A 13,381-nucleotide genomic window follows, 5' to 3' on the forward strand; every position below is an offset into this window, starting at 1 on the left:
AGGCATATTTTAGCTTGCAAGCCACTACTTGCAAGCTAAAATCTTAAAGATGAGCAAGTTTTTCTCCTTTCCTACCCTGATTCTGTACAAAACTAAAAATTACCACAGTTCTATGATACACCTAGTCTAAGGATGAAAGAAGCAGGGTCTTCTAAATTGCAGTCTGAGGTAGCACTTTGGCTGCTACAGATACAGTGATTTCTGGTACTTAGTCTGAAACATTCAGACAATTCAACCCAGAAACGTCATCAAAAGAACTCTAATTATTTTTCCAGATAAACCACTCATGCTTCAAAATGGTTTTAAGTAATTGCACAAATTGGGACAGATTATCTTTTTGCTTTTAGTCTACTCTTTTCTTCCCTATTTGTAATTTTTCCATTTATCCAACTTTCTCTTATTTTCCACATGATATGGCCAGTTCTCTGAACAGCTCTTAGTTCCCAGTTAAAGCATGACAGCTGTAACATTCTCCTTTTCCCATTTCTATTTTATCATTCCCTTATTAAGAGAAATTTAGATCAAAGACATGACTGTTGACTGAACATAGATGTAGCTGGCATACAGTCTCAGTTAGCTGAACTATTTCTAGTATGTACTGGTGATAACAAAAAAAAGCATGATGATGATTCTCTGGGTCTTTCACAACACATTCTGGATACGTATAAAGAATATAGCACAATAAGTTCTATTTACTTTCAGAGAAGCAGTAATGTTTCTTGAACTTTTATAAACTCTCTGTACAGTTAATTTCTGAAAGCATAAATTAATGAACTTCCTTGCACTTATTAGGTTTGCACTAGGCTTATGTTCACCAGTATCACAGAAACTCATTGAAATTTAGGAAATTAAGTCCTTTAGAGTAAGATTTTCTTAGGCATTCCTTCAGTGTCATATATGACATGGTTGTAGGGTTCCCTTTTCAGTTTCTGGGGATGCTGGCATGGCCAAACCCCCCAAAACTTGATCTTAAGGACAGAATTTTAGAAAGGAGGATTTAAAATACTTTGATGGTAGACTGCAGCTCTTGCATCAGTGTTAAGAAGGGGATCTCCTGGTACACAGCAAAATGCATTACCCTGGGTCTGAACCTGAGTCTGGTAGATAAAGGAATAGACTGTGTCTGAGAAATAGGGCAGAAAGCATCCATTCTCATGGTACAAAAATGGCACAGAACCACTTTTAGAGTTTCTGGTTTAAGGCAAGTATACAGAACTAGAGCCAACACAGAGTAAAGAGATGTAGGTGAAACACACAGCAGCTGATAAATCCCCTACTGTTACTATATTGCAGTTGGCTATGGAGATCTTTGCATGGGATACAGGAAACTAATACAATGGTGAGTTGACTACATTCTTCTCCAATTAGCAGAATTTCCGTGATTATATGCAGAAAAGACAACTAGTTATTGCTTAAGAAAAAATTAAAATAATTAATATAAGTACAAAATCAAGTTTTAATCCTAAAATTCCTGTTCCTTAGGAGAGGCTGCTGAGCCTAGTCTGCACTTACAAATACTGAGCAAGACTGAAAAACAGCCCAAAGATCACTGCAATAATCTCACAGGAAGGGAAAAAAGCCAAAGTGAATTTTTTCCTGGACAAACTAAATAAAATAATGAGTCAGAACTGTACAGGGAGTGAGAGCAGCAAAGGCAAGCTGAATATGCGGTTTTAGTTACATCTACAGCGAAAAGCCCTTCACTGTCTTTGGGAATGACAGTGGAGTTACAGAGAACGTACATGAAAATTTCTTCTTGCGGTTGTGATACAGCTGTGCATGGAAACAGTGCTTCCAGTTCTAAACTATCATCGTGAATTCAAAGACCTAACTCTGCAAAAGACAAAAATGAGAAGACTATAAATACTGCAGGGAATAAAACTTAGGGAAATAGTCAAACCAAGAGCACATTAGTCAGAAATGGAGAAGTTACAACTTAAATGTCAAGAAATCTTTCCATCAGTATGTGGGCACATTGTTTTAATCCAAAACATTAGGATAATTTAAAGCCAGAGAGCAAAAACTTCTGCAAATGGGAAAAATCTTACCTCGCCACATTAGTTAATGTCTTTTCTTCCATCCTTAAATCCTACAATCAGGAAAAGATACACCGGTTAATATGTCAACCTTTAATCCCAAAGCAATGTTAAACAGCAGCCAGCTATGCTAAATATTTCAGCTGTACAAAACGCTCACCAGGAAATTCTGAACATCTGGCCAGATACTGATCATCTACTACTTACTAATCAATCTTGATATAATGCAGAAATTTCAGAGGACTGGAAAATCCTATTATTATTATTTCAAAGTTTGAAATTGTATCATTAAGATCTGGATCCAAGAAGTCAGAAGGAAAATAATGAAAAAGTTGATACAGAACGAAACATGTAAATATAACCAATACTAATACAGATTTATACAAAAGACAGTTCGTCAAATGTATTTGATTGCTTAAATGAGACCATAAGTTGGCAGATAATGGTAAAAGTCTGGATTAAAATTCTGAGGTTTTTATAAGGTGCTTTGATTTAGGAACCAGAATGACATATAATCAATATGGTTCTCATTAAACAGATTAAAGGCTAGCCAGGAGTTAGAACTCAAAATACCTCAGCAAAAGGGAATCATCACTGGACAGCTGCATTTTAAGTGTAGCCCCCACAAGATCTGGTTCTTGATTATTTTAATCGTCCCCTCACTTCAATTAGGATTATTTGAATCATGTTTTAACCAAAGGATATCCTAGAGTTCTTGCAACCCATAAGGCAAGCCTAGATTCAAAAAAACCTCTGGCTGTCTGACCTAAGAGCACAGGGTGGGATATAGGAAGAATTACCATGAGTCCAGAACTGTAGCAGTGAACTATTCTGTTCAGTATTGCTTCATACTGAAGGCACCTAAATTCAGTATATTCCACGATTTTTACTACAGCATTTCACAAGCACCCAACACGTACTTATGCAGGTGTCCAGAAAAGCCTCAATTTTGACTCCTAAACCCCACTGTGCCAGTATCTTTCAAGTAGCTTATTTGCTGCTTTCATGGTGTGCCCAATGCACAGCAAACGGGCCTACCTCCTTTCTCTTTTTGAATCTTAAATCTTCTCTACAGAAAAAGTTAGTCAGCAAGAGGAGTAGCCTGCCCACCCTCTTCAGAGCACCAGAAACATGTTTGAGATGCTGTCCGTGGGACACGTGGGTCCGACTATCTTCAGACAGAGAAAGTAATTTAATCTGGCCCTGCTGCATCTTCTGTCAATAGGCTATTATGTAAGTGGACAAACATCAGCTCTGTCTGATCCTTCTTTCACTACTTCAGAAGAAAGGAAGTACTTCTGCTCAGTAAAACCTGAAAACATCAGATCAGCAGAAAAACACCACTCCCCACCTTTGAACTTTCCTGCAGCTCCAAGTTGAAGAATAAGCTGTATAAAGAACAAGGTCTAACATTCAGCCCTGTCCTTAAATAGCCGCTTGGCTCAGTGTATGTTTTGTTCTGAACCCTAGTCCGAGGCCCCACTTCTCCTGACATGCTGGGGACTGAACACACCATATAGAGTGTTAGGTTCTCCTTAAGGAAGGTCAAGAATAAAAAACCATGATGCTAGCAGAAGTCAAGAGCAGCTGTTCCACCTAGAACTTGTACTTAAAATCCATTCAAAATCTGTTTCTTTCCACCCTATTCCATTCCCCTTCCCAAACAGGTCTTACCTCTAGTAAGATTCATAAGCAACTTAAATTCTTGACTTGTAATGTAGCTGCATGTGACTCTGGTAGCACAAACGCTACTTTTTTCCAGGCTACGTAAGCAGAGATTAATCATTAAATAGTGCTTGAAGGCAATGGAGAACCTACGTCTGGAAATCCCATAAACTAGCAAAAAAAAAGATTCCTGTAATTGTAAGGAATACTGAAATAACTGAACAGTTTGTACTAAATGAAAAGCCACAAAAGATGTTAATTCATAAAAGTGAATTCACACAGTTATCTGATTCACTAGAAAATTGCGACCAACAGGGCAGATAGGGCAAGAAAAAGGAAGGATTAAAATGCTTTAATAGACTTGTTTGTCAAGGCTGGAAAAATAGTTTATTCTGAGTTACAGAAATTTAAATGGATACCTTTAAAACCTTTTTAGCTATGTAAATTTAATGGAGAATTATAAAGAACAGCTTAGCTGGAATAATGTAAATGAGTTTTCCATGGATGAATCAGAGTATAAAAATTTTCAGTCATGGTCTCCATGCTTATAAAAATAACCTCCCAAAGTAAAAAGGCTTGCTAAGTAATTAAATATTTAAAAGCTGAATCAGAAGTTAGATTCAAAACAGACTTCTGGAGTGAAAACATCAACTTTAAACACAGGGTAAGTTTCACATGTTTCGTTGAGTTTTTTTGTGAAAACAAAGTAAAAATAAACTATTAACTTGTGCACAAATAATCAGAATTTGTCTGCAAGTCCTTTAAATTTTTAGTTCTTCTGACATGAACACATTTAGAAATAGAAGGCAAAGTGGATCCTCAGCTGCATCTTGGAGTATTGTGCTCCACTTGACAATCTAGACCCTTTTCTTCACCGTCTTTCCGCACAGATGAGGTATGGCTGTGGTTGTAATGTCATGCCTAATCTTGGTTTGAGATCTGGAATCACACCATGAGGAAAACGCAGGTGAAATCGTTGCAGTAATGAAGTGAAAAACAAAAACATTTCCATTCGTGCTAGTTGTTCTCCAAGACAGTGTCTTCTTCCTGTATTGAAAAGAAGGTTTTGAGAAGACTTAAAATGTTTTTAATTAAACCTTCACTCTTCTTATGAATACAAATGGCCATTTCTGAGTTCTAAGAGGAACTTGTATGAACTTGGTGGCAGTATTCTGTAAGAGAAGATAAGCAATAATTTACAGCAATAAACAGATTTTAGAGAATCTGTTCTTCTCACTACACAAGTGCCACTGTAACTAATACCATCACATTTTTTTAGATAATCTATTAGCTACTTCATCTTGTCTTGAAGTACTAATCTAGACAGAAGATGTTCTAAAAAAATGACAGTGTGAATTTCGGCCTTTGTCCCATACTATTTTCTTAATTACATCTACTGTCAGTCATTATTACCTGGCAATCATTATAACTTGGCAAGTAGAAAGATACAAAATAGGTTTGGATAATGACTTGCAATATTATTTCCCACTCCATGTACAACTAGTTCCAGGAAGTAAACGTGGATGTGGATGACACAGATGAATGGATAACAATATCTGGAACTGGTAAGGTCAAGCAGGCAAAAAGGAATGTAAAAGAAGACACAATAAAGATGGACGTTGTCAAATCTAACTTTGGCCATTTAGATGTTGTGCATCTATTCCAAGATAATTGTGTTGTCTTGTCTCCTACTTTTTGGAGGAGTATCCCCGATAAGTGAACGAAGTCACCCTCTACACAAGGCCGTGTTTTTCTACAGACTGCAAAGGTAGCCCTGGCAGTTACCTTATACAGAACACCCAATAATTAGGTTGATAATCATATGAAAGGTAAATTATCCACCCATATAAGCATCAAAAGAAAAATGCATAATGATTTAGGACTGCCAGAATACTTCCTCAGGACAAAATGCAGTGCTACATGCTGAACTCCAAGCTAGATCTGGGTAAAATCTGCAGCTTCTTGCGCTTATCTCAGTGCTGAAATTTGAAAACTGGTTGTGTAAATCACCTATATGTGATGAGTTTACCAGCAAACAACTATTTGTGAAATGAACAGCACTTACGTAATGCAAAGATATAAAACGTACATACTCCTTACACTGAATATTTTTAAAATAGCTGTTTCATCAGAGCAATGGATATTTTATATCATTCCTGATTTACTGCCATCATTTTTATGTTATACATCTCTAGATTTATAAAAAGGAACAGTGGAAGGAATCATTTTTACCTAGTGAAAAAGGAATAAATGCATCCTTCTTGACAAACTGCCCGCTGCTGTCCAAAAATCTCTCAGGAAAAAACACTTCTGGATTGCTCCAGTATTTTTCATCAAAATGAACAGAGTAGAGGTTTGTAATGACTGTAGTGCCTGCAGGAATGGAGTAACCACGGACAACAGTCTCTTTGGAAGTTGCGTGAAAAATACCAAGTGGAACTATATTACAGAATCTTAGGACTTCATGTAGGACAGCCTCAGTGTATGGCATTTTGCACTTCTCTTCTAACGTAGGCATTTTGTTTGGGCCGATGACTAAATCGATTTCTTTTTGAACTTGCCCTGTTAGGAACAGGAATAAAAGTTGTTGTGTATTGTGCAATATCCTTTGGTTTTTAATTTAAGCTATGAAATACATACTTTTAAAAGGATAATGAAACATGAAGTATCTTATATAAATACAGTAGCTTATAAATCTAGACTCTATATTCCTTATCCTGCTAGTAGGAATTATTAGCAGCACATATACCAGTAAATTTCATTTTGAAAGTAATTATTCTCAGTAAAATAATGTTTTAACATAATTTTCTTTGCTTGTGTATATTTTTATTTCTGGAGCTCTTCAAAACTAAAGAAACAAGTAAAAGACTGCAGAGATAAAGGACACTAAATACTTGAGTGAACACAGGCAATAGTGAAATTAGCCACTTGAACTTTCTGTTGCCTAATTCTGCTCTGATTCTTTACAATTGTCACAGTATAAAATCATTCACCCTTAAACTGAAAACAATTCATACAGCACAGCAAGAGTTAATAGGGATAGGAGTCTGAATTTAACTGAAAAGGAACAAGTTCCATCACTGTTTTTTAAAGCTGTTTTTAAAATTAAGTTCACAAGTTACTGAAATTACTTCAAAGGAATTTAAACTGCCTCTTCTTTTTCCTGATACACTTTCTTGTCGAAACTGCCAAACAGCTCCTCCTTAAAACAAAGTAATGCCATTCACGTAGAACCAATAATGAAAATCTGGGCAATGGCACAAAAAAATCCAGAATCACCAAGCTTTTTTTATCCAGATGAACTGATTTTGAATCCAAATCATCTTGCAAGATCTGAGATAAGATCATTTTACGTGAGTGGATCTCTACAAAACCGCCAATGCACAGGAGAGACAAATTTAGAATATTTTCTTGATCTTTGTGGAAAAACAGTGTCTCGGTCAGATCTTAACAGAGAAGGAATAAGGATGCTCTTGTTTTAAGATATATGAATATTGTTTGTGAGCCAGGACAGAAACTCTGACTTAAGTGGACCTTTTTAATTTGTGCTTTTTATATAATGTAAAGCATAAATATATCATATTGACTAATTGTGGCACTTACTATTATTTTTAACTAAAATATGGACAATGTATATATGCATCCTAAAAGATATGTACCTATAATATTGGATTCTATTTTTTTCACTTTATTGTTTTTCATTTTTGGTAGAGTTTCTTATTATACTGTGTAAAGCATACAGATCAATCAGTGAAACTCAGAAGCACAAAAGCAATTTTTTTTATTATTTTTAAACCCATTTTTTTTAAAATCATCTGAAATGTACTGACTGGTTAAAAATAGCAATGTCAGTTCTAGACTTCCACAAAAAAAATATATTAGATGCACTTAATGAGATAAGCTGCATACTTCTCTTAAGTATGTCCCTCAAAGCTTTTAAAATTAACAACTCAAATTCTGTTAGGTCTTACTTTTAATCCTAGCCTACAAGAAACTTATCTTATTTTTTAATCTTTAATCAGTTTCCTCATGTTAAATTGATTAATCAACTAACTAAAACAGTTGTGTAAATGAAAATAAGAAAATATACAACAGGTAACAGCTCTCAGGAGATATCTGAGTGAACTTTGGTTTTGCTTCCTTAGATGGATATTTTAACCAGGTCATGGAATATGAGACTTAAAATAATGATAACAGCAGCAATAAAAGAGCTTTAGCATCAACTTCTCCATTTAATCTGGATGATTTTCACTGTTTATAGCATGTCAGGTCTTGACAGACATCATCATCATCATATTTTAATTTTTTCAAGTAAAGCTGTATTTACCTTAAACACATTTATGGCTTGCTAATTTTAAAATAATAATTGCTTTTTGTCTACACAATTTAAATTAAAATTTATTCTAGCTGAATAAAACAGAAGGTATAGAGTCACGCAACTACTACCATAAGAAGAAAATATAATGTTTTCATGCATAAAGATATCAGCTCCTTACACAGAATTTCAGATCTAAAGACCCTTATAGCTACAGGTAGTTTTGCTAACCCCGTTCTGAAATGATGATAAAATCGATGTTAGAGCAATATTCTTTAGTTAAAGCATCAGCAGCAACTTTCCAATTATCTACTAGGTTGCTCCTTCTCCAAATACTGAAGGTCTCTAGTTGAACCAAGCATTGCTAAGGTTTTGATAGCAAACCCTAAGTGGAGGCAGTGAAACAAGAAACACGGCTGTTCACTTCTGAAATGCAAACTTCTACAAAAATGTCTGGGCTGACATTTAATTGCCTATTGCTGTCTTACTTCAGAATGACTGTAATACATCTTTTTATTTTTAAGTGCTATTTTTGTTCTTCCAAAAGTATAAATATGCATGTCTATAACACAAGTGAATTGAGGCACCTAAGGAAAAGAAGAAATTGTATGTAAACTTTTAAACACAACCTGATTTACATTTCTGTTGATGTTCTTACATTTTTAATTTAGTGTATTAATTTAATATTTAATTGTATTTATTACTGAACTACATAGATTATCACATCTGCCAACCAATATTATGCATCATTAATACATTAGAAATATTTTATTAAAATCTTAAAGCTTCATTAAGATGTATTCACAAAATAATATGCTACAATGCTATAATCATACTTGAATTTGATATCCTCTTCCTCCGCATATAAAATAAGCTCTTCACATCTGTCTGTAGCATATTTAGTAAATGATATAAAAGAACACTGTATTACAAACCTTCCTTCTCGATTACGACTATGGATCACTACACTACTTTGAAAAAGCATTTTAAATTGGCAATAGGGAAGTGCATCAGTTTGTCAAAATGTCAAAAATTCTTACCTTGAATGTTTGGATAAAGAGCCATAAATAACACTGCCCATCTTAAAACATTTGTTGTGGTTTCTGTCCCAGCTATGATGAGTTCTCCAACAGAGAAAATTAAGTTTTCTCGTGAATATGTAGATTCCGGATCATTTTTATTGCAATCCATCTCATCTAAATATGCATCTACAAAATGTCGAGGTGACTGAGGCTTCCTGTTTTCAGAGACACGTTCAATAAGCTCATGAAGAAAGTCATAGACTTCAGCTGCATTTTTAAACAGTTGCTGGTGTTTCCCAAATGGCAAAATACCAATCCAAGGAAAAGCATTATATAAAAATACAGAAGCACTAGCAGCTAATTCAATGTTTTCACTAAAAATCTCAATCATGTGCTGAAATTCAGTATCTTCATATGTAAAACGTTCTCCAAAAATAATCAAATTAGTAATGTTTGAAACAGCATTTGTTATCAAGTGCTTAAGATCAAATGGTCTGCCTTTGTATGTATCAATGGCATCAAGAAAAAACATAGATTCTTCTGAAATTTTGTGTTCAAAGGACCTTTGACCATATCCAAAAATTCGAAAGGTATTTACAGCTAATTTGCGATGTTCTGTCCATCCTCTGCCATATTTACTGTTCAGTAAGCCTGAAAAAATATTTTGACACAGTATTTTATGCCACGTTTTATATTTCCCCCATAAGATAATAAAATTATTTAACAAGACAAAAAAAATGAGACAAAAAAATTACACACATCTTGCTACGGAACGTAGTCCAAGGTTTTTAAAGAAGCATCAAGTATTTTATAAAAGGAGATGAAGAAGTAGGGAAAATGGCTAAAGCAAACATTTCATGTGATCACAAACACCTCTACTGGACAGAAATGACATTTTTCTGTAAAAGACATCAGCACTTACCTCCCATGTTTGTCAGCTTCTTAAACAAGGGAAGAGATGGTCTATCAGCAAAAATTTCACTTTGATGAACAAGGCATTCTTTTATTGCATCATAGCCATTCAGTACAATAGCAGAGATGCCTCCAAGATCGAGACTGAAGATCTTTGAGGGGAGGTGAAGAAAAATCAAAATTGTAAAATACTATTACAACCAAACCTTAAGAACAAATAATGAGAACAATTTATGAAAAAGTGAAACAGCACTAAACATCAATGCAAAATACAGACTTCAATAAACTTCAGAAGGGCATACAGGCAACATACAGGTGGCATTACACAGTGGTGTCTGTTGTGAACTAATTTACTCTGTCAAAAAGATAGACTAAAATAGCCCATACTGCATTTGGTGCTTTACTGTGCACCTAAAGTGACCTGCTCTCCAAAGCAAGGCCTGGGGATGCTTTCATACAGTCATTAAAAAAATGTGAATTTGGTACCACAATGCATATTTTACAGAAAAAATGCACTATCCCTTAACATTAGTAGATATAAATACTTACACATATGCTTATACTAACATCTACTTATAAGTATATAACTAGGTATTATTACTTCTAAATCTTATATACCTTATATCTAAAGTACGTGTATCGCCTTCTTTCCTAATTTGCCAAGACTGTTCCCACAGGAGGGAGGAAAGCTTTACTACCCTATCTGCTCCTTCTCGCTGCCTCAGTAATGGTAAATTCCCATAGCTTAATTTGGTTTAGGCACTATGCCTGAAGCTACAGGTTCCTATCACAAAGACTTTTAACATATCGTTTTGTAATGGCAGACGTAGATGTGCTGTCAGTTGTGAAAACAACCAAGCTGCCCCCAGCCCTTTTTGTCTCTGAAACTTGACACCAGCTTACTTTCCACAGGCTCCTGAAGATGACAGAAGTGAGACCCCACGATGGTGGCCAAAAAATGATAGCATCGCCCTGCTAGGCCTATCTCCTGTTTCCAAAAGGGATCAGCACTAGATGCTTTGAGAAAGATGCAATACATCCTGCAGAAGGACGTGTACAGGATAACAAAGCCTAAGTTTTAAAAATTAAAACTGAGGCTAAATTAAAGGTTGAAATCCTATATCCCTTTGCATACTTTCTTTACCACTATAAATTTGCATTTTAACCTGTTCAAATCTGTAGTTTTTCCTTCATCACTGAGCTGTTGACCTCCACAATATGAAATAATGTTAACCTATTATGCATTCTGTAAAAAGCTACCTTGTCACCCAAAGCGTGGTTAATCATTGAAACAGGCTGCCCAGGGAAGTGTCACCATCCCTGGGGGCATTTAAATGTCCTGTAGATGTGGTGCTTAGGGACATGGTTTAGCGGCGAACTTGATAGGGTCAAGTTAACAGTTGGACTGGATGATCTTAAGGGTCTTTTCCAACCTAGATTCTGTGATTCTATGACTACTTTGTATCTTCACGGTTATAATGGCTCTTCACTTATGTGACAAGAAAAAACTCCTGATAGGTTTCTGCAAACTACTTGTGAGTTTTGTATACTTGAACATAGCTTATTATCTTTCTTCCTATGTCATACAAAATTTTAAAAACCATTTCCTTTCACTGGATTTTTCCAGAGCCCCCCAAATCCTGATCTGCCGCCTTCTACTTCCCTGAACCTCCGCAGGATCTTTTCTGACAGCAGGTGACTAGAACTACATAGTGTTCCAGGCAAGTAGAAAGTTTAGTTGATTTTATGACACATTTTCCTTCCTATTTCCATTCTATTTGTCCTACTGTTTTGCTTGAATCACACTGACTACTTTCTATGGCCAAACTAATTGAAAAAAAAAAAAAGATAATTCTATACTTTTGTTTCTGCCATTTAGCGTGCTTTTAATTTGTGCATTTTGCTTTGCTTCTCATTCATGACAAGACTACGACTCTTCTGTTTCTGCTGTAGCTTTTCAGAGACGATCTGGACAAAGCCTTTTCTAGCAACAGTTTTATTTGCTTTCTAGGGGTGTTATATTTAAACATTTCCAGCAGTTTGAAGGACCTTTCTAGACAAACTGTTATTTGTTGCTTGTGTGTGTGTGTGTAAAAGCCAGGCATGCAGACGGCTCATCTCTCCCTCCACAGGTGATACTGAAAATGCTGGCAAATAAAACTCTCTACGACTTGCTTTGGAGTTTTAGAAAGCAAGCCCCCTTTATCAGGCCTGGGCAACACGCAGGAGTGATCTCCATCAATCGTGTGCCAGGAGACAAATGCTGGTCACAGCATGTATTTCCCACTTACAGGCATATGCGTAAATTTTCCCAGAAATCTTATGCAGATTCTATTACTTTCCAAGGTCTAATTTTAATGTTATTATGAAACTTTGCAACAGTCCAAACTTGCCAATTCGGAGCTTGCTCCACCTCTCTGCCAGACCTTTTCTTTGAGATGGGGAAAGGCTGCAATCAGAGATGATTACAGAAGAGACGTCTGTTCAGCGCAGATTGTGCTTCACACAAAGCACTGTCATCTCCAAACAATGAACAGTGTCTGGAAAAAAAAACCACTGCTTGAAAGAAAACATGCTGTCAGGGGGACACCGGCTAACTTTAGAAGAACACAATTACTTGGATGAAACTGAATCACAGAATCACTAGGTTGGAAAAGACCCACAGAGTCATCGAGTCCAACCATTCCTATCAAACACTAAACCATGTCCCTGAGCACCTTATCCACCTGTCTTTTAAAAACACCTCCAGGGATGGTGACTCAACCACCTCCCTGGGCAGCCTCTGCCAGTGCCCAATGACCCTTTCTGTGAGAATTTTTTTTCTGATGTCCAGCCTGAACATCCCCTGGCACAGCTTGAGGCCAGTGCCCCTTGTCCTGTCCCCTGTCACTTGGGAGAAGAGCCCAGCTCCTCCTCTCCACCTCCTCCTTTCACGTAGTTGTAGAGAGCAATGAGGTCTCCCCTCAGCCTCCTCTTCTCTAGGCTAAACAACCCCAGCTCTCTCAGCCGCTCCTTGTTAAGACTTGTTCTCCAGTCCCTTCACCAGCCAAAACACTCTACTTTTTGTCCCAGTAACTACTTCTCGCGTCAGAGGGAGCTGGGGCTCGGGAGAGCCGGGAGCCTCCCCTCCTCCTCCTCCTCCTCCGCAGGGCTGCCCCGCGCCCCGGCCACTGCCCCCGCGGTACCTGCCCGTGGATCTGGCTCTGCCGCCGCATGTAGACGTGCGGCTGCTCCGCGCCCAGCGCGTGGATGTTGCCGACGAGGGGCAGCCCCGCGGGGCCGGGCGGGAAGCCGGGCGGCCGCCGCTGCTTCAGCAGCTGCCGCACCACCAGCGCCAGCAGGACGAGGAAGAGGAGGGGGAGGACGAGGAGGCAGGCGCCGCTCCCCGCCGGGGCCGCCCGCCACATGGCCGCGCGCCGCCGCTTCCTCCG

At 37.3% G+C, this 13,381-nt stretch overlaps 1 protein-coding gene across 2 annotated transcripts; it reads right to left on the minus strand.

The window, feature by feature from the left end:
* Window positions 1–4,047: 4,047 nt before the first annotated feature.
* Window positions 4,048–13,381, minus strand: CYP2R1 (cytochrome P450 family 2 subfamily R member 1). Of its 2 annotated transcripts, none has more exons than XM_069857653.1 (5): window positions 13,136–13,381; window positions 9,961–10,102; window positions 9,057–9,689; window positions 5,934–6,263; window positions 4,048–4,748 (listed from the first exon to the last, which is right to left on the minus strand). In XM_069857653.1, the coding sequence occupies exons 1-5, from the start codon at window positions 13,355–13,357 to the stop codon at window positions 4,573–4,575; spliced, it is 1,503 nt and encodes a 500-aa protein (XP_069713754.1). In that variant the 5' UTR covers window positions 13,358–13,381; the 3' UTR covers window positions 4,048–4,572. The 2 variants fall into 2 exon arrangements, with proteins under 2 accessions (XP_069713754.1, XP_069713755.1); XM_069857654.1 differs by having other exon boundaries at window positions 4,049–4,748; window positions 9,961–10,156; window positions 13,136–13,272.

The sequence above is a fragment of the Phaenicophaeus curvirostris genome, chromosome 5 (assembly GCF_032191515.1).
Source record: "Phaenicophaeus curvirostris isolate KB17595 chromosome 5, BPBGC_Pcur_1.0, whole genome shotgun sequence".
NCBI lineage: Eukaryota > Metazoa > Chordata > Aves > Cuculiformes > Cuculidae > Phaenicophaeus > Phaenicophaeus curvirostris.

What these genes read in the sequence shown, in the direction of transcription:
- CYP2R1 (XM_069857653.1), bottom strand. Translation starts at nt 13,357, where the DNA reads ATGTGGCGGGCGGCCCCGGCGGGGAGCGGCGCCTGCCTCCTCGTCCTC. An exon ending in TCTTTATCCAAACATTCAAG is followed by an intron (nt 6,264 to 9,056) that starts GTAAGAATTTTT and finishes TGTTCCTAACAG; the next exon opens with GGCAAGTTCAAAAAGAAATC. An exon ending in ATTTATTCCTTTTTCACTAG is followed by an intron (nt 4,749 to 5,933) that starts GTAAAAATGATT and finishes TTTTCAATACAG; the next exon opens with GAAGAAGACACTGTCTTGGA.